This window comes from Dipodomys spectabilis, unplaced genomic scaffold (assembly GCF_019054845.1).
Source record: "Dipodomys spectabilis isolate Male_0828 unplaced genomic scaffold, ASM1905484v1 ptg000085l, whole genome shotgun sequence".
Taxonomy (NCBI): Eukaryota; Metazoa; Chordata; class Mammalia; order Rodentia; family Heteromyidae; genus Dipodomys; species Dipodomys spectabilis.
Genome location: NW_024870762.1, coordinates 9,325,571 through 9,345,375, shown reverse-complemented (window position 1 = coordinate 9,345,375; position 19,805 = coordinate 9,325,571). Strand labels below are relative to the sequence as shown.

Here is a 19,805-nt window from a genome sequence, read left to right as displayed (position 1 = left end):
CTCCCCACACCTCCCTCCCCCAGAAAACAGATACTGGGGGCTCCGAAAAGGGCGAAGGGCCGTAAATCAGAGTTGGACCTGTAATTCTCCCCGCACCTAGGGGGCAACCATGACCGAGGAGAGCTCCGACATTCCCCGGGAGTTGATAGGTAAGGCTGGCGCGGCGGCGGCGGGTGGGTCGTCTTCCTGGGTCGCTTCCTCCGCCACCTCCCTTCCCAGCTGCCCCTCCCGCGGGTCCCGCCTGGCCTGGGGACCTTAGGTCCGGGCGGCGTGGGGCAGAGTCGCTGAGGGCCGGGGGCGGAGCGGGGTGGGGGGAGCTGGAAGTTTGCTCCCCTCTGACCGCCTGCAGAGCCAAGTCCGGAATGGAGGGCTGGGGAAGGGGATCGGGAGCCCGGGAGCAGAGGGTTGATCTCTTGGTCCTGTCCGCATCCTGTGGTCCCGTTTGGTGGAAGGAGGGGGCGGGCTGCCTCAGTGTTGCGAGTTCTGGAGGCGAGAGAGAACCCTCGCCCACGGTTCCGAAACTCTGGAAAGTCTGGGAAAGCCTAACCCAAGGACAGCTGGCTAACGACACTGTAGGTCGCCTCCAGTCCGTGCTCCTCTACCAGACTTGAGGGAGGAGGCATTAACTGGCAGAACCCTTGGCCTGCCAAGGCGTGGTTTGGTGTAGCCAGCTGGGAGCGAGAGGGTTACAAGACTGACGCAAACTCCGGCCAGGAAATTTTAGGGTTAATTATAAAAAAAACCTTATTTTAGTAATGATTAACCCACCGATCCTTCTCTTCCCCCCCTCCCCCCTCAATTAAGGAAACGGTGTGTGTGAGGGGGGGGGGGGAAGGTACCCTATGCAAGGTGACTCATTGTTCGAAGCCCTTGAAGCTTTTTCTTTTTGCAGGGGGAGGTTGAGGGAACCTGGATTGAAAGTTTGAGTTAGTTATCTGGAGGGTTCAATGGTAGGCCTAAAATAGGTTGGGGGAGTGTTCTAAAAAACCTAGCGTTTAAGCTTGTGTGTAGAGGTGGTGTTGTAACAAGGTGAGCTTGTCTGTGCGGGTGTGCTTGGAGCCCCAGTGACCTATATTCCCGACTGTGCCATCCTTCCATCCTTGGCACTGTTATAAATCTGGGTGGAAAGGAGGATGTTTAAGCCCGACTGACAACTGGCGGAAGTTCCCAGAGTCCAGTTCATCTCTGTCTGTGGATTTGGTCCTTCTGTTTGCTCCTTGTAGCAAGAATACTGGAGAAGAATTTGTGTGTGCCTTCCCTTTCCTTGAGTCACTGCAAACTCAGCAGGTGGAACTTGATAGGAAGAAGCTGTTGCTGCTACTTCTGTATGGAACACTCTGCTTTTTGTTGAAACGAACAAGAAACGAAACAGCTTGTGCCTTTAGGGAGGTCTAGAGTATGAAGATAGAGCCAATTGTACACCCCTAACCCCCTTATTCCTGGCCCTCCTCCTCAGCACTGTGCAATCAGTTCCTGAGATAAAGCATCAATCTTTGCTGGAGTGAGTAGCCAGTCGGTTCTGGGTGTTTCTAACACCCCACTGAGAAGAGGAAGCTAATTCTGGAGGTTCTGAAGACGTCTCCAAGAGTAGCAATTTTTAATTTGTGTAAATGGTTGTTCTTGAGTCCAGATGTGAGGAGTTTAAGGGATTACTTTGACTCATGGGAAAGGGTGAAGGATAGGGTAGAAATAAGATATCTGGTTTATATTAATCTTTGTCAAAATAAATACTTGAGCATATTTGAAAAGATGAATTTGACCTCTATCCTGAAATGGAATCTTTGTATTTATCACCCATCTGTTTTATGTATCTTTCAGCCAAGTGACATGGTTTTATGATATTTCTGCTATGATTTGTCTAGGCCTTGAAGTGGTGTAACCAGACCATAGGCTGGGATGAAGAAATACCATCATCTAAATAAGAATTTCAGGCTCTTGCAAGAGTTCTGCTCTGATCAATTTAATATGGTGACCATGGAAAGACCTCAGTCAATTGCCTTCAACTAAACTTCCAGGGCATTTAAACAAAGTATCTTTCTAACTATGAAATTAACACAGGAGTTCAGTTCAATTTTTTTTTAATACAGAGGAGAATATATGTCACTCATATCACTACTCAGAGATAGCTATTTTTAAATTCTGAGTATATGGCTTCCAAGTCTTTTTCTATATGCAAATATTCTTATGTGCATTTCACATGCCCATTTCCCATAATTCTTTCTTAAGGAGGGAGTAGCCTGGGGAGATAGGAGCTGCCCAGAGAACTTGGAGGACCATGACCTCCCCCACATTTCCCACTGTCCCTCATTCTACATCATTGGGCTCCTTGAACAGGCTGTACTTCTGCAAACTTCCCTGCCCTGCTCTGTGATGACAATTGCCTTTCTTTACTCTTTAATTACCAATCAAAATAATGGTACTAAATTTTTGAAGTACTTTTGGTCACTTTTTAATGTACATAGTTATAGAGCTACTCAACCTACTTTCTTTAGTGTGTATAATTTAAAACAATAACACTTTGCAAATAAAAGTAAAAGTTTTCTCTTGTTGTCTCAATAGATTGTATAGTATAGTCCACTTTGAAAGTCAGTGGGCTATTTACTATGTCTATAGCTAAATGGGCCTTTCCTCGCTGAAACCTCTTCTAGTTACTTTGTAATCTGTGATCATGTGTGCTGTGCATAAATTTCTTTTCTTTCATTTCTTTCCCTCTCTCCCTCCCTTTTTTTTGTGATGGTGATGGTATTAGGGTTTGAACTCAGGGTCTCCTTAGAAAAACAGGGACCATCTTTGTCTAGCACGTAGTTGAGGTATGTACATATATTTGTTAAATATGTGGATAAGCCAGAATGATTACACAACAGAATACAAAGCTATGAAAACTTAGAAGAGGTAGCTATGTATGGAAAGATGAGTAGAATATAACCAGCAGGAGAATAAGGGAGAGACAGCCCAGCAAGGAGAATAATATGCTCCTAATCTGAGGGGTATAAAAGGTAGAAATGGCTGGGATGGTTGGATTTATTGGAATGTACTGAGAAGATAAGTAGAAAAATGTGAAAGACCTCAATGACATACTATGAGGTTTGGGCTGAGCCAAAAATGACCATGACTCAGACGAAGAGTGATATGATGGAGCTTGTGGATTTAGAATGGTCACTGTGGTTATGAAAGCAGCAGTGAGCCAATAGATTAGAGACCATTGTTAATTTCTATGACAAAATCTAAGGCCTTGAATGCAGTTAGGCCCAGAAGATGAGGAGCTGTTTTGCAGATAGAGTAAAAAAAATAATGTCTGACACAGTGCCTTGAGAGAATTATCTGGAGATGAGCAATATTAGCTTCTTTAGTGGTGGAGATGATAAGTTTGATGTGGGACATATTTCAGGTTCAGATACTCACAGGAGTTTCAGGAAGACTTTTGTACCTTCTTCCTTTGAATTTTAAAGTCTTTCCTCTCCTCCTTCCGTTTCCCTTGCTTTTTTTTAAAAGCACCTTTTGGGATATTGTGCCCTGGTGATTTTAAAACAGATGGTATGCTCTTTTCTTGGTAAGTCGTTTGGTCTAGTTGTGTGGTTCTTTCCATGTTTCCTAAACTTCATGGCAAGTCACTTGTGATATATGTCACTGGTCAATCCAGAGGCTGCTAGGTAGGAGTCAGACGTACTCAACTTAAGACTGAATGCCCCTAGGAATTCCTAGTGTGCTTATGGTCTGCATGCAGTATAGTGCTTGTTATCCAATATAGTGCTCTACCATACTGCCCTGCATAGCTCAATGTGTGTGTGTGTGTGTGTGTGTGTGTGTGTGTGTGTGGTGTAGCCTGTTTTCCCAGCAGGATTATCTCATGCTTTGCATGAGCTAGCATCATGTCATAATTTTTTATATGTGCTGCACAGGAAAAGGCCCAACATAGTTGTTGATGAACTACTTGTGTGTATGTGGGAGGGGAGCTGGGTACTGGGGCTTAACTCAGGTCTTGGACACTGTCACTTAGTTTTTTTTCTCAAGGCTGGTATTCTACACTTGAGGCAAGGCTCCCCTTCTGACTTTTTGCTGTTTAGTTGGAGATAAGAGTCTCTGACTGGGGGGTGGGGGGGAGGAGAGGGTGGAAGGGGGGTGGGGGGGGAGGCTTGGAAGGGATGGGAAGGGGAAACAAAGGAGGAAGCTACAATGCTTGATAAGAAATGTACTCATTATCTTGCCCATGTAATTGTAACCCCTCTGTACAGTTTTTTTCACCAAAAAAAAAAAAAAAAAGTCTCTGACTTTTCTGCCCAAGCTGGCTTCAAACATGGTCCTCAGTTCTCAGCCACTTGAATAGGTAGGACAGGTATGAGCTACCAGTGAAAAAGGTGATGAGCTTTTTGATGGCAATGGTCTGGGAATGTAGCTCAGTGGTAGAAGTCTGCCTCATGCCCAACAAACTGCCAAAGGAAAAGAAAGACAACAAAACCTTTTTCAATGCTTTCTTCTCTCATTAATAAAAGAATATAATGAAGTTATTGCCTTCTTTCAGAAAGCATAAAGGATGTGATTGGCAGAAAGATAAAAATTGCAGTGAAGAAGAAAGTAAAGTTGGAACTGAAAGGAGACAAAGTTGAAAATAAAGTACTGGTAAGTACTACCATTATTTTTATTGAAATGTTTGGAAGTAAAAGTGTCTTTTCCCTCCACTGTTTTGATTGTGTAATTTTTTTTACACAGAATTACATCTGGTATTTTATATTTTGTTCAAAAGATCTGGTAATCTTTTCCCATTAAATTAATGGGAATCTTTCTTTGTTGAAAAAGTTAAAAAAAATAAAATCATGTAAAGTTGGAATTAAAAGTAAGATCACTTAAAGATGGAAAGTTTAAACTTATTCCTTCAGGTTGTGACTGTGGTTTTTTTTTTTTTTTGCAGGGGCTACAGTAGGTTTTGTGCTGGCTAGACAGGCTTTCTTGCACTTGAGCTACGCCCCCATCCCATAGCTTATTATCTTTGATGTGGTGGCTGATCTTATGACTTTATTTACCACAGTTTATGGGGGAGTTTAAAAAGTTTCAGGTCATTTGGGCTTAATTGTGTCAACTTTCTTGAAGGGCAATGAGCAGAGGATGTGAACAAGGCATTTGTCAGGTTTTTCCAGGTTCTGGTGTTCCTGGGGAAATGCTAGCTGGTGGTAGTAACTGCTAGTATGGCCGTTGGACTTGGGCTTCCAGTTTGTTTGAATTTCTAGGGGCTGAAGAATTGGACCTATTGTGGACAAATTTTTAGGGCACATATAGTGACTTACTAGTATGAGTGAAAGTATTTTGTGGTATTTCTAGGTTGAGATTATGGCAAACCAAAATTGAATGTGGATAGAGAGTTTTTTTTTTTTTTTTTTTTGTATGTGTATGTGGTACGGGTGATTGAGCTCTGGGCCAAGTATTGTACTATTGAGCTATTCCACCAGCTCATTTGGCTTTTGTTATTTTACAGATAAGTTCTTGCTTTTTTTTTTTTTTTGGCCAGGCTGCCTCAGACCATGGTCCTCTTACCTATTTAATTCCCCTACTAATGCCTCCCAAGCAGCTGGGTTTTTAGCAGGTGCCATGCCTAATTGCGAGAACACTGTTTAACTCTGCATCATGGAAACTTCCAAATACATGCACAATTAGAGAATTGTACTGAATCCTGCAAATTTGTCATTCAGCTCCAACAATTTGTGCTGCTTTGCCAATCAATATTGCTTCATCTATCTGCTTTTTTTTTTTTTCTGGAGTATTTAAAAATGCCACAAGCAGATGTTATAAGAGAATATTTCCAGTATTTCATTGGCTCAGTTGAATTTGCTACAGAATTTCAAGTATCTATTCAGTAACATCCATCTTGAGAATCTTGTAAGAATTTCTAACTCCAGGATATGTATGATTGTCTTCCGTAAGTATTGATAGGTGACTTCTATTTCTCTCCTGTCTGTGGGCACAGACAGATAGCAGAGACATTGAAATGGGAAAAAGTGGGGGAATTTTTGCTCTGCAACAAAATGTGCTCATTGCTGGTCTGTAGTTATTAATAGTAAAAATTATTGATATCATTGTTCTGTTTTCTTTAGCCTTAATAAACACTAAGTTTTCTTAAATTATGTTCTCCTTAAGTCTTTCAGCTCATAGAATGGCACTTCATTTATTTAGTTTTTTTGGAGATGGGAGTGTAAAGAGAACAAATCCTGTTTTGGTCATTTGTGTTTTTAACATGTTTTTAGTAATTTTAAAATTTTATTTATTTATTTTTACTGTTTGGGAATTGAACCTAGGGTCAATGATTGAGTGCTAGAAAGATATTCTACCTCTGGGCTACACTCCTAGCCCCAAAGTAAATTTTTATTAAGGTAGAAATAGTATAGCTCGTACCTACTTCTAAATAACTTAGTCTGAAATATGACACTTGCTATTATTTGGCATGGGTATTACTCATTAGAACAAACCCATTGTGACTGGAATTTGCCATATGATTTCAATACAGATTTATATCCAATATAATAAAATCAGCACTGTCTGAAAGGAGTCATGATCAGGGCCAGGGATGCAGCTCAATGGGATGACGTCTTGCCTAGCACATGCAAGCTCTACACGGCAGAAGTGGACTTATGATTTGCACTTTTAATATGAAGATTGTTTTTGGCTACTGGAGTTGATTAAAGTTGTAACCAAATCACAAATGTATTTTAATTTAAGTATTTATCTCCCCCAAGTCTGGAATCTAAGACATGGTTTAGGGAAGCTAAGCCTTAACTTGTTATGGCTGTTGTTTACCTGCAGGGCCAGGAATTATTAATAGAAATACTCCAGGTCTGGCTTTTGCTGGCAGGCTACAAGTTGGAACAAGAGGATCTAAGAAGTAACCATTGCATTTTTTGATTTTGTGTTTTTGAATGTAGAGAAATTTAATGAATTAATTGCCACTGCATTCAAATAGGTTAATGAGTAGGCTTCATCGTTCAGTGTATTTTTTTTCCTTGGGGAAGCACTTTAGACCCTTTTCCTGGGGGTTCCTTTCCTTCTTGTAGGAGGATGTAGTGTGATACTTGATTCTTCCTTTTTACACTTTGGGACTTTATATTATTTCTAGTTTCTTTTTTGTAGAACATTTATCTTCATTTGTAGAACAGTCTACTGTTGAGTCCTTATTTGTACATTACCTTACTTTGACCCTCTACCCAAGTGCTGGGGTGTAGACATATACTTTTTGCACCTTTGGAGAGGCTAAAGTTAGTTGTTTCAGGTTATCCAACTAATGAAAGACAGAGCTGTGATTTGAACCCATGGCCTTCTACACTCAGAACTTCTCTGCTTTACCACTATGATGTAAATAACAGGAAAGCATCCCTTGCTGTGTCCAGTAGAGGCTCACTTCAAATAATAACTAGGAAGATTGGTTTTTTTAGAAGAGTCAGAGATTTTTGTCTTTGGTCTGATTGATTTCCACATGAATTTCTTCCTTACTGATTGAATTGCAGCTATGGTGAGGCATATGGAGTGGACGGGATGTGCATCCCTCTGACTTTATATGATTGTAGTTTTTGGGCTAGCAGGGGAGGCACCCACATAACCAGGCAGCAGTTGGAGACGTGCTGTGAGGGGATGTGCTTAGAATGGGAGAGAAACCTACTCAATGCAACTGCAGCCAGAGTACCAGGTGGGTAATGGTCAGGTCAGGCCTGATTCCTTCCTCACAGTTGGGTCTTGTCAAGTAAGAATGGAGACTGGTTAAACAGGTCTCTTCTTGCCACCTGTTCATTCTTTCCACCAGTTTCTTCTCCTTTTTCTAAGGAGACAGGAATACTCAATGGTTAAGGGCTGGGATTTAGTCACACCTCCTTCTCCTCACAGTTCCTTTCTCTAATGAAACAAACATTGTAACAGCAGATATTCATATAAAACCTGCTTTCCGGTATAATAAGTGGGAGCTATTTAAATATGGATTTCCCATTGCTTAGCAAATGTAACACCTAGTAAGTGACTATTCACCAGGAACTAAGGGATCCAGCATTCTGTTTTTTCAGTGGCATAGAAAATGTCATTGCTTCTAGACTCCAAATATCTGCTGCATCTCTTAGGGTCTAGGTGTCCTTTGTGACACCTTAGGGTGTAGAGCAACAGACTAGGGATTAAATTCCCACGACATGCAGTGGTCAAATGACATTGGAAGTGCTAGGGTCTCATGGAGAAAGCAGGTTTCCTGCATAAATAAATTTGGCATTTAGACTGTTAATGATGAATCAGTCTCTTTTCTGCATGCCTTTTCCAAAACATTAATATGCCTCTGTGCATTAGAGATTTTTAAGAACCAAGTGTGACTAGGGGCTGGTGGCTCACACCTGTAATCCTAGCTACTCAGGAGTCTGAGATCTGAGGATTGCAGTTCAAAGTCAGTCTGAGCAGGGAAGTCCATAAAGACTTATCACGAATTAACAACCTCCAGAAAATTGGAAGTGGAGATGTGGCTCCAAGTGGTAGAGCACTAGCCTTGAACAGAAAAGCTCAGGGACAGCACCTGGGCCATTAGGTCAAGCCCTACAACTGACCTCCCCCCCTCAAAAAAAAAAAAAGAATCATGTTGGCTGTTTTCAGATCTACTTGGCCAGAGGACTTAATGGCATAGAATGGAAAACTGGGTGGAAAATAAGCAAGGCTTGTGCCTTTTGGGTCAGTTTAAATGAAAGCTAGAACAAGTTAGCATAGGCTGTCATTCATGTTGTCATGGGGGTAGTCCTTTACCCTTGTCTTCTTGTAAAAGGGGAGCGCATCCTCTGTGACTGACCTGGTGTTGACATGCCACCTGTGGCGTGGTGTGGTTGTCATAGCTTTCTCTGTAGTCTTTAGGGATGCTTTTAGGAAATGATCTTGTGTTTTGTAGATTCTGCTTTCCTTCTCTCATTTGCTAATTAAATCTTTACTCAATTTTTATAGTACTTGGACTTTTTTTTTTCCTGTATTGGAGTTTGAACTTAGAACCTTGTCTTGCTAGACTGGCATATGAGCCATATCTTTTCCCCTGCTTTTTCTAGTTAAGTGGAGGTAGAATCTAGAGAATGTTTCTGCCTGGACTGGCCTTGAACCATGATCCTCTAGATCTCAGCCTCTTGAGTAGATAAGATTACAGTCATGAGCCACTGGTTCCCAGCTAGAACTTGGAACTTTTTAAAAAATACATTTAAAAATGCATTTTATGCTAAACAGGAAGCACGGCTCAAGTGGTACACATTAGTCATGAATGCAAAAACTTCAAGTTCAAGCTGTGATATGAGCACTACACACATACCACACACTTTTAAATTTACTGGTAAAAAAATGAAGCTTAAGCTGGTGTCTCACGCCTATAATCCTAGCTACTCATGAGGCTGAGACCTGAGGATTGAGGTTCCAAGCCAGCCCAGGCAGACAAGTTCCTATGAAACTCTTTAGTTAACCACTCAAAAAAACTAAAAACCACAAACCAACCAACCAAACAAACAAAAAACATCAAGTGGAGTTGTGGCTCCAAGTTGTAGAGTGCTAGCCTTGAGCCAAAGAGCTCAGGGACAGCACCCAGGCCCTGAGTCCAAGCCCCACAACAAACAAACAACAACAACAAAGCCCCAAACTTTTCATTTTTAGATAATTTACATAGTTATAACAAATAATACCTATAACCCTCCAGTGTCCCCTGTCTAGCAGAATTATAGTGTAATATCTCAACCAAAAACCTGCCATTGAGCAATCCTATGTATGAAGATTTTCAGCATCACAGAGTGCCTTCATACTGCCTTTTTATAGTCATATTGCTGTTCCCCACTTCTCTGAGCCCTTCCATAACTACTGGTACATTCTTCATTTCCATAATTTTGTCATTGAAAGAATGTAACATAAATGCAGTCATACCTAGTGTATGCCTTTGTGGTTGGTGCTTTTCACACAACATAATTCCCTATACCGGTATCCACATTGTTATGTATATCAATCATCCCACCTCCCTTCTTTTTGTCCAAAGAATTCTTCCACAGTATGGATGTACCACCATTGGTTTATTCATTCACCACTGATGGACAGCTGGGTTGTTTCCAGCTTTTGGCATTAGGAACAAAACTGATATAAACATTTGCGTACAGATTCTGGAGTGAACATACATCTCTATTTCTCTGCGACAAATGCCAAGGATTGCAGTTGCTGGTTTGCATGGGAATTGTGTATTTTATCAGACTGGCAATGGTATGCAGTCACACTGGCAAGCTTTCCCAGAGTGGCAGTATTATTCATTTTGTAGCCGTACCAAACAATGCTTTAACCATCCAGCTTCTCTATAGCCTTGGCAGCATTTGGTATGGTCTGGACTGATGATTGAAAGAAAAGTACTGTCAGGAGGGAGCAAGGGCCCTGGTGCTCTTCAACACCCACATTGCTGCTGTTGTGCTTGTTATAGACAGAAATGTGGTGATGTCCTCTTTCTGCAGGATAGTGGCTCAGAAGAGTGGGGGAGATCCATTTGTGTGGCACCTTAGTTTTTCTTTGTTTGCCTTTGGAATTTAGGCTGTGGCCATTTTTGTAAGCCCTTGTTCTTCTGTACTTCTCATAACATGCATCTGAAGTAAGTGGCTTGCAAATGGAACTCTCCTCTTTGAAACTATTCATTGTAGCTAGGCCAGTGGTTCACACAATGAAGAAGCTGAGATCTGAAGATTGTGGTTTGAAGCAAGCCTGGGCAGAGAAGTCCATGAGATTCTTTCTGTCCAATTACCCAGCAAAAAGCCAGATGTAGGGGTGTGGCTCAAGTATTAGAGCACCAATCTTGAGCAAATAAGCCAAATGAGAACATAAGGCTATAAGTTGAAGCTCCAATACCTGCACAAAAATACCCTAATAGCCCAAATAACAAAAACCCAACACTCCCTTCCCCCCCATCCTCCCCGTGGGACCATGGCTCACATGAAAAGCAACTGCCTAGCAGTACTGGGTCATGGGTTCAAATCCTGATATTGTCCAATAAATGAATGAATGGATAAATAAATAAATGAAACAAATACATTTTAAGGTATTCATTTTGTTTCCAAATGTTAACCTGAGGAAGTGGTGCTGTGGCTCAAAGTGGTAGAGTGCTAGCCTTGAGCAAAAGTGCTCAGGGAGGGACAGCGCCCAGGTCCTGAGTTCAAGCCCCATGACGGACAAAAATAAAATTAACTTGCAATCTCATTAACTTATATTAGGTGGCTATTTAGTTATACCTTTTGCATATCTTAATTAGATTTGACTGAATTAAGTGTAAGCTAACTTTTTTAAATATTAAAAAGTATGGGGATGTTATTTTGGATGACATGTATTTCTAAAATATTTTGGTGCCAGTGCTACTTTCATTCATTCAAAATAGAAATTCTGCCACCTTTTAGTATAATTTTTCTAAATAAAGATAAATAGTTCAGATAAAATTTTTGTAAGCATTTGGTTCACTTAGTCATTAATTGTTATAAATTTCAGGTATATTCCAGTCTGGAAACTGTTTTTAAACTGTGCTATGTTTTTTTACTTAATGTTTTTGAGACAGGATCTCACTATGTAGCTCACATACTGGTGTGAAGTTCACTACATACCCCAGATTGGCCTTGAGCTTGAGAGCCACGTTGCCTTAGTCTTCTGAGTGCAGGGATTATAAGTGTGTGTCACCACATCAAGCTAAGGCCTTGTTCATTTTGCCTGGCCAAGGCATTTATGTTTTCTAATTCCCCACCTTAATACCTAATGATGCAACAGTTCCACTTTCCATGCTGGAAATTGTCTTGTGCAGTGAGATCAACATCTTGGCCAATGGTTTTTAGACCTAAAAAACCTTATAGTAGCATTGGAGGTTTTCTCTTCCTTCTTTCCTTCTTTCTCTCTCTCTTTCTTTTCTTTTCTTTTTTTTTTGAGACAGGATCTTTTTTCTAGTAGTGATTTTTGGAAATTGAAAATACCTATTTTCCACAGCCTATGAAATAGTGATAGTTTAAGGGTATATCATGCAATTCCTAGTTGAATTGCAAGTAGTGTGAACTCGGTGATATCCAGTTAGAAATGCATGAAAAGGGAGTCAGATTCTGTTTTGTTTCATACTATGGAGGCTCCAATGAAGCAATGTGAATGTCATAGTGCTGGAAATAGCTAGTTTTTCAATCTCAGGACTCTTCCCAAATATGATGGCAGGAATACTTTCCTGTGATCTCTGCTGCAACAACATAACTTACTTAACCTAGTGTCTGATCTCTGACAGGTTAAATATAGTGTAACACATTCAAGTGTGTGTAGGCATTTTGTTCTAGTAGTTAAAATTGATATAAGAAGCCAGGCTCCAGGGCTGGGAAGATGGCTCAGTGGTAGAGTGCTTGCCTTGCATGCATGAGGCCCTGGGTTCGATTCCTTAGTACCATATAAGTAGAAAAAGCTTGAAGTGGCACTGTGGCTCAAGTGGTAGAGTGCTAGCCTTGAGCTGAAGAGCTGAGGGACAGCGCCCAGGCCCAGAGTTCAGCCCCACAACTAACAAAAAGAAAAAAGAAGCCAGGCTCCAGTGACCTATACTTGTAACCCTAGGTATTCAGGAGGCTGAGATCTTAGAGTCAAGTTTCAAAATCAGCCAGGCCAGCAAAGTCCAGGAGACTCTATCTCCAATTAACCACCCAAAAGCTAGAAGTGGAGGTATGGCTCAAGTGGTAGAGTACCAGCATTGAGTAGAAAAAGCTAAGGGTCAACACCCAGGCCCCAATTTCAAGCTCTAGAACTTGAGATGAAAAACAAAAACAAAAACAACACAAAACAGCAAAGAAAGAAAAAGGAAAAAAAGAGTGAAAATCACACGAAATGTTTGTAGACTACTATGGCTTCTAAAGCAGGCTGTTGGAAAATTATCATTAAGGACTCTGGGCTTCTGTCGCTCTGCACAAGACTCATACCACTTGTCAGGTAATTCGAACAGTTCCCTTTGTGGTACCATTAGGAGTCTCAACTTTTAAGGATCACTTACAATTCAGTGCATAGGAGATTTTCAAAGAACCTGGGTGAAGTTACATGGCTCTAGAAAATTGAGCTTTAGAAAACAGCAACGATGTGGAAACGATCTTCAGGAGTGGGTATAGAACACCACCATTCACTGTTGCCAAGGATCCTGGCAAAAGTTTGGGGCGGTCACAAGAAAAGAATCTATTTGAGTGCTTCAGAATGCACTTGAACTCACACTTCGGGTCAGCTCCCACCTGTTTTTCTCTGATCTCTGGGTAGGGGGTGGAGGTGGCTCCGTACCCTGGCATACATTTCCAGGAGACTATTCTGGCTCTCTTGAACTTGTTACCTGAGCTGCAGCTACATTCTTCTCACCTGCAACTGCCCCACTTTCTGGGGTAGTTAGCAGAGTCAAATGACCTTGGGCAAGGAAGCAGTTGTACCTATACCAGTTAGGGTGTAACTTTTCATTGTTCTTAAAAAGATACTATTTTTCCAGTCTGTGGGATTTAACCTTCCTGGGAGCAGAACATTTGGGTACAATCTAATAAAGAGTGGGGGGGGGGGGTGGCAGTGAAGAGAAAGAGGTAGGAGGGGGCATGAAAGGGGCATTGTATTAATTGAGGAGCCAGGCTATCTAACCAAAATATGGGATCAATAGGGAGAACTCTTTTTTTTTTTCACGGTTGTAGAATAGTTACAGAGGAAACAAAACAGACATTAGTAAAAATTTAATGTAGCACTTCTAGGTGTCATTGAATTGGCAACACTGTAAATTATTGTCAAAGTAGATTGAAAACTGCAATAGTCTTTTTCTCTCTCACCCTCCACTCCCTCCCTCCCTCCCTCCCTCCTTCCTTCCTTCCCTCCCTCCCTTCCTTCCTGCTTGCTTTTTTCATATTGAGATATGCTCTCATGTTGCTCAGTTGCCCAGGCTGCCCTTAAATGTTTGAGCTTAAAAGATGTTTTTTGTCTTTTTTCTATGCAGTTATCTTCCTCTTTCTAAAGTGCTTGGGGGTCTAGTAACAGAATATACCAATTTAGGTGAGGTGTGATGGTACATACCATTAATCCCAGTTTTTTGGGAAGTCTGTTGCTGGAGCAACCCAAGCCTGAAACTAGTTTGGATTACAAAGTGAGTGTAAGGGTAGTCTGAGCCAGATAGTGAGACTGCCTCAAAAACTTTACCATTTAGCTTAAGTCTTTGTTTCTGTACTCTGCTTTTTTCCTCTCGAAATCATTTTCTCAAACTCTTTCCTCAAAGACAGGACAAGAGAGAGAAGGATTCTTGGAACATGCATTGTGGGAAAGGATGAGAATTAACATCAGTAAAACAGTCATGGAAGCTCGTCCCCCTCCCCCCCTTTAGTTGAGTGAAAGGTTTATTGTTTTTTTTTTTAACGTTTCTCTTTTGCTACTTGTTTTATGGTGCTGGACATAGAACTCAATGCCTCTTGCATGCTAGATCACTAAGTTGTTCACCCCTCTCAACATCTTCCTTCCCCTACAATATGTCTTGCTGAACCTTGGCTAGCAAGTATCTTGATTTTTTTCAGGTAGGAGTTGGTGCGAAGTCCTCTTTGAAGTCGGGAGCCAGTATGTACAAATGTCCCCAAGCAGTAATTACAGATTCTACATTTATGGACTTAGTAGACATTTCCTCCAGATAGGATCTTCTGTAGACTTCTTTGGGGGAGGGGAGAGGAGTTTATTCAGACCTTGTCCTCCTCCTTTGATTGATGCCCAGAGGACTTCTGGTGGCCATCTAACTATGCCTCCTAACCTAGGAGAAGCTTCTTGTATAGCACCAAATGCTACACAGGTATCCACTTCTGATGAATCTAGCTCAGCTTCTCAATAATTTCTCCTCCAGCTCCCTCCCCTCCTTTTTTAGTATGCTCTTCAGGAACATAGCAGTTTTGCTACCTTCTATCCATGAATGCTATTGGAGTATTTGAAAACTGTTTTTCTGTTTTAACTAGGTCATGTAATCCTCAGGCTAAAGCAGCCTCATTTCCTGAAGTCTCATTCCCTGGACGATGTTGGTTTCAAATGTGTCCCTATTCTCATCACTTTGCTTTAGTATCTTAACACTTACTTTATCAATAAGGCTTTAACATTGTAGGTGTTCAGGGTGCTAGGTGCTTGGAAAACAATCTTGAGCTGACTTAAACATACAATGTTTTTTTACCATTTTAAAAAAATTATTGTTCTTATTGGTGATGGTGAGGTTTGAACTCAGTGCCTTGTGTTTGCTAGGCAAGTGCTCTACAACTTGAACCACATCCCCAGTTGATAGTGTCTTCTGAAGTTGGGGACACCGCAGAATTTGTGTTCCTGCAGACAGTGCAAGAAATATGATGTGGGAACTGTCTGCATTGGAAAAATACCAGGTATATGGTGACTGGGTATTAAAAAGAAGTATATATGACATTTTTAGTAGTGAAACAAATAAAACAGGAAAGCAAAAGTGAGGGATCCTCTAATCTTACCAATTCACATATAAAACAAAATATTTAAAAAGTCTTTCCCATATTTTTCTATGCTCACATATACATAGAAGCATGTGATATATATATATATTTTAAATGGAACTGTGAAGACTAATTTGTGATCTACTTTTTTTTTTGGTGCTAGTCCTGGGGCTTGAACTTGCACTCTTGTGTTTGTTTTTTTGACGTGCTTTTTGCTCTTTGATTCTTATGGGCTTCAGCAACTCTCTCTGTCTCTCTGTCTCTGTCTGTCTTTCTCTCATTGAATCTGTGCTGGAGAAAGGCTAGAAGAAGGTCTCCTTGGTTGGGTGAAGTGTTACTATCACTGGACCCTTTTTGTTTTCCTGATCCCATTTATTCTAAAAGACAGCTTATATCACCTTCCCATCAGCAGGGACTGGGAGGAAAATAGCTGGGCTATGTGTTTTGTTAAGTCTTAGTTCGGTTTGGCAATTGTAGCATCCAGCGCCTCCCCTTTCAAATCCCTGTGAAGTTTCTGCTCTCTGCCTGCAAGCAGGACAGATCCACGTTGTGATTTTGGGAAACATTGTGTCCAGCTTTGTGCACTGAGTCACAGGCACTGCTTGTTCTGGTGATAAAACTAGCTGCAGGGCGACTGTAGTCTCATGTTTGGTGCGTTTGTTCTGATGTTGTCATTTAAGGCTCTTTGGGCCCTGCTCCTTATCAGAGAACTTTTACCTCCCCCCTATGTTCATAATGAATTAACTGTGAACTTCTGGGAGCTTCTTTCCAACTGTGTGCATTTCTCACTACCCCCTCCCCCGCAGGACAATAGAAAATGTTTTGCAGTTTATGTCACCCTTGATTCTATCATTTTATTCTCTCCAAAGTGGTCTTTGGGAGCTTATTGGGTCCATTATTTTTCTTCACTCTTTCCTTCTTCCCTCCATTCTCTCCTACCTCTCCCCCCTCCCCCCCACCCTGCAGTGGCCATACTAGACATCTACCCAGAGCTTTGTACATTTTAGAGTGCTACCACTCAACTATGCCCCTGGTCTGCCTCCTTGCCTTCTTGCCTCTCTCCCTTCCTCCAGTTTCCTTCCTCTTTCCTTTGTTCTCCTTCCTGCCTTGCCTTCCCTTTCTGTCCCTTCCTTGTGCTTCTTTTCTCACTCCCTTCCCTGCTTCCCTTCCCCTTCCTCCTTTCCCTTCCTCCTTTCTCTTCTTTCCCTCCCTCCTTTGCTCCCCTCCTCTTCCCTCCTCCTTCTGGCTCTTCCTTCTTTCCGTCCTTCTTGCAGTACAGGGAACTCAGGCAAACATCATACTCCTGAGCTAAATCTCTAGCCTTTAAAAAAATACTGTATTTTGAGACAAGGGCTTGCTAAGATATCCAGACTGGCCTTGAACGCTAAATCCTTGTGCCTTTAAAAGGTCTCTCTAGTGTTAGGATAGAGATGTGCACTACCATACAGAACTCCATCTTTTGACAGCCCTGGGGTTTGGATACAGGGCTTGCACTTGTACTCTGGTCTTTTGCTCTTTCTTGACAAGGCTGGAAGCCAGGAGATTGTCCAGTTTTTCCTGTGTAGCTCTGCTTTGTTAGGAAAGCATTCTGAGGCAAAGGAGAGGCTGTTAGCACCTTGTCACTTAAGGATTCTTTAGTATTACGTCATTTATGTGGTTTTGCTGCAGAGATGTAATGAAAGTAGCATCTGTCGTTACGTCTGACACGTGCATGTGGGTCATCTGCAGAGCTGAATAGCAATGCTACATTGACAAAAGGTCTTCTCTCAGCTCCTGCCTGCCTAGCTGTGTTTTTTGGGAAGAGCTAGTTTCTTTACTCCATCTTAGAATTCCAGAGTGGGATACTGTGTGTTTTTCAGTGTCTTCATGGGTGTGTTAGCCCTTGCATTCCTTTATATATCTTTCTCTGTTCTTGAATCATCTATATGGTTTTGAATCTGGAAACTGCCATTTGTTATCATTTGACCATAGATAGGTAAGTTGCTTTAACTTCACTGGCCTGATTTTTTTTTTACCTGTAAAATGGATGTTATAGCAGAACCTACTTTGTAGGCTTGATTTTAAAATTAAATGAGATATTGCACACTAAGTATGCATAGCCTCAGTACGTTGGCTGTAATTATTGCAAATATTACCTATTGGCATAGACTAAATGCTCTCATAAGGAGGATCTGTTTATCCATTCCTAGCCACAAATTATTTAGGTATATGTTATGTAAATATTTCCAGAGCAAACTTCCATTATGCATTTCTTTCTGGCTTTGCATTATGTTTGTTGTGATTTGTTTTCTTTGCAGAGCTGTTTTCCACCAGGCTGTCAGTAGAAATGGGTTTAGCATGTTTTTTTTTCTCTCTCTACTACTTGGAGCAGCCTTCCTTATTTTTTTAAAAAAGGTTCAAGCATACTGTTGAGAGTCTGAGGACTTTTCTGTGAAATTTCTGTATCTTTTGCACCTTAGTTTTATTGTAAATCTGATTGCAGTCAGAAATATGCATGAGCCTCTTTCAGGTAATATAGTAAGATTATTAATAATACTAAAAGTCACCCTTGTTGGTTGGCAGATGTCCATCCATTTAGGAGTTGTTTTGTTTTGTTTTTGGTACAGGAGTTGGAACTCAGCCCCTCACACTTTCTCAGCTTGCTTGTTTGGCTGGTACTCTTCAACTTGAGCCATGCTTTCCAGCCTTGCTTTTTGTTGCCTAGTTTGATGGTAGAGTCTTGTAGACTGTTCATTCCAGGTTGGCTTTGACCCATGATCCTCTGGATATCAGCCTCTGTAGTAGCTGGAATTAGAGGTATTAGTCACCTGGAGCTGGCTTTGTGATGCTATAATGCTGCTGCTGCTGCTGCTTCTTCCTCCTCCTCTTCCTCCTCCTCCTTCTGCTCCTCCTCCTGCTCCTCCTCCTCCTTCTTCTCTTCTTTTTGGAGGTACTGTGGTTTGAACTCATTGCTTTGTGTTTCTCAGGTAGATGCTCTACCACTTGAGCCATGAATCCAGTATCACTATCTTTTTAAAAAAAATGCTTAAGAAGTTACATCAGTGGTTCTCAATATGTCATTTTGGGAATAGCAGTGTTAACTTCACTTGAGAACTTTTTAAAAATGCAAATTCAAGCCAAGCATCTGTGGCTTATGCCTGTAAGTACTCAGGAAGCTGAGATCTCAGGATCTGCCTTCAAAGCCAGCCCAGGCAGAAAAGTCTGTAAAACTCTTATCTTCAATTAACCACAAGAATCTGGAAGTGGAACTGTGGGTCAAGTAGTAGAACACTAGCCTTGAGCACAAAAACTCAGGATAGTGCTCAGACCCAGAGTTCAAGACCCAGAGTTCAGCACCACCAACGCCCCCCCCTCCCAAAAAAAAAAAGCAAATTCATAGGATTTCTATGCAGATCTACTGAGGTTACATTCTGGGAATGGGAGCCAGAAGTAGAATTTATTTATTTAATTTATTTATTGCCAGTACTGGGGCTTGAACTCAAGCTCTGGGCACTGTCCCTGAACTGCTTTTGTTCAAGGCTAGCACTCTACCACTTAAGCCACAGCACCACTTCTGGCTTTTTCTGTATATGTGGTACTGAAGAATTGAACCCAGGGCTTCATGTATGCTAGGCAAGCACTCTACCACTAAGCCATGTTCCCAGCCCATGATTTATTTATTTATTTTGTTTTGCTGGTCGTGGAGCCTGAACTCTGGGCCTGGGTGCTGTCCCTCAGCTCTTCAGCTCAAAGCTAGTTAGTGCTCTACCACTTGAGGCACAGTGCCACTTCCAGCTTTTTCTGTTTATGTGGTGCTGAGGAATCGAACCCAAGGCCTCATGCATTTGAGGCAAGCACTCTACCACTGAGCCAACTACCCAGCCCCCCCATGATTTATTTTTTTATGGTGGGGTTTTGATAACTTGCCCAGGCTGTCCTAGAATTCTCAGTATAACTAGATTGGCTTGAGTGCTGGGATTACAGATGTGCATCACCACACCTACCTAGCAAAGTGTTTTAATAAGCCTTTCAGGTAGTTTTGATGCATACTATAGTTTGAAAAACAATGGGTTAGTTACACAGGGAAACTCCAGTTAGAGACCCATAGAATAAGCTTGATAAGTACCATGACTTATAAGCAGAGCTTTGGTCATTTGCCCATTGAATAACCTTCCATGCCCATAGCTTTCTTTTGATGGGTTCCCTTTTAGACAGTGTCCTTGAACTTCATCCACATTTTGCCTAGAGCTTGGGTGAATTAGAAATGATTGTATTTGACCTTGACCCCATGGTGAGCATTTTTTGGACTGACTAACTAGTACTCTGGGCCTTGTAGCTCTGCCCGCCTGAGTTTATCTGTATTGGAGAAGGATCCTTCCTCTT

General features: G+C 41.5%; 1 protein-coding gene across 3 annotated transcripts in view; it reads left to right on the top strand.

Annotated features, from left to right (window-relative positions):
* The window catches only part of Carmil1 (capping protein regulator and myosin 1 linker 1), a 286,802-nt gene continuing 266,997 nt past the window's right edge, over positions 1-19,805 (top strand). For 2 of the 3 annotated variants that reach the window (XM_042683832.1, XM_042683831.1), the window contains exons 1-2: positions 1-149; positions 4,520-4,617. In XM_042683832.1, the coding sequence (XP_042539766.1) occupies positions 110-149; positions 4,520-4,617 (138 nt within the window). In that variant the 5' untranslated portion in view covers positions 1-109. The remainder of the gene's footprint in view (positions 150-4,519; positions 4,618-19,805) is intronic. The other variant, XM_042683833.1, reaches the window with a different exon arrangement.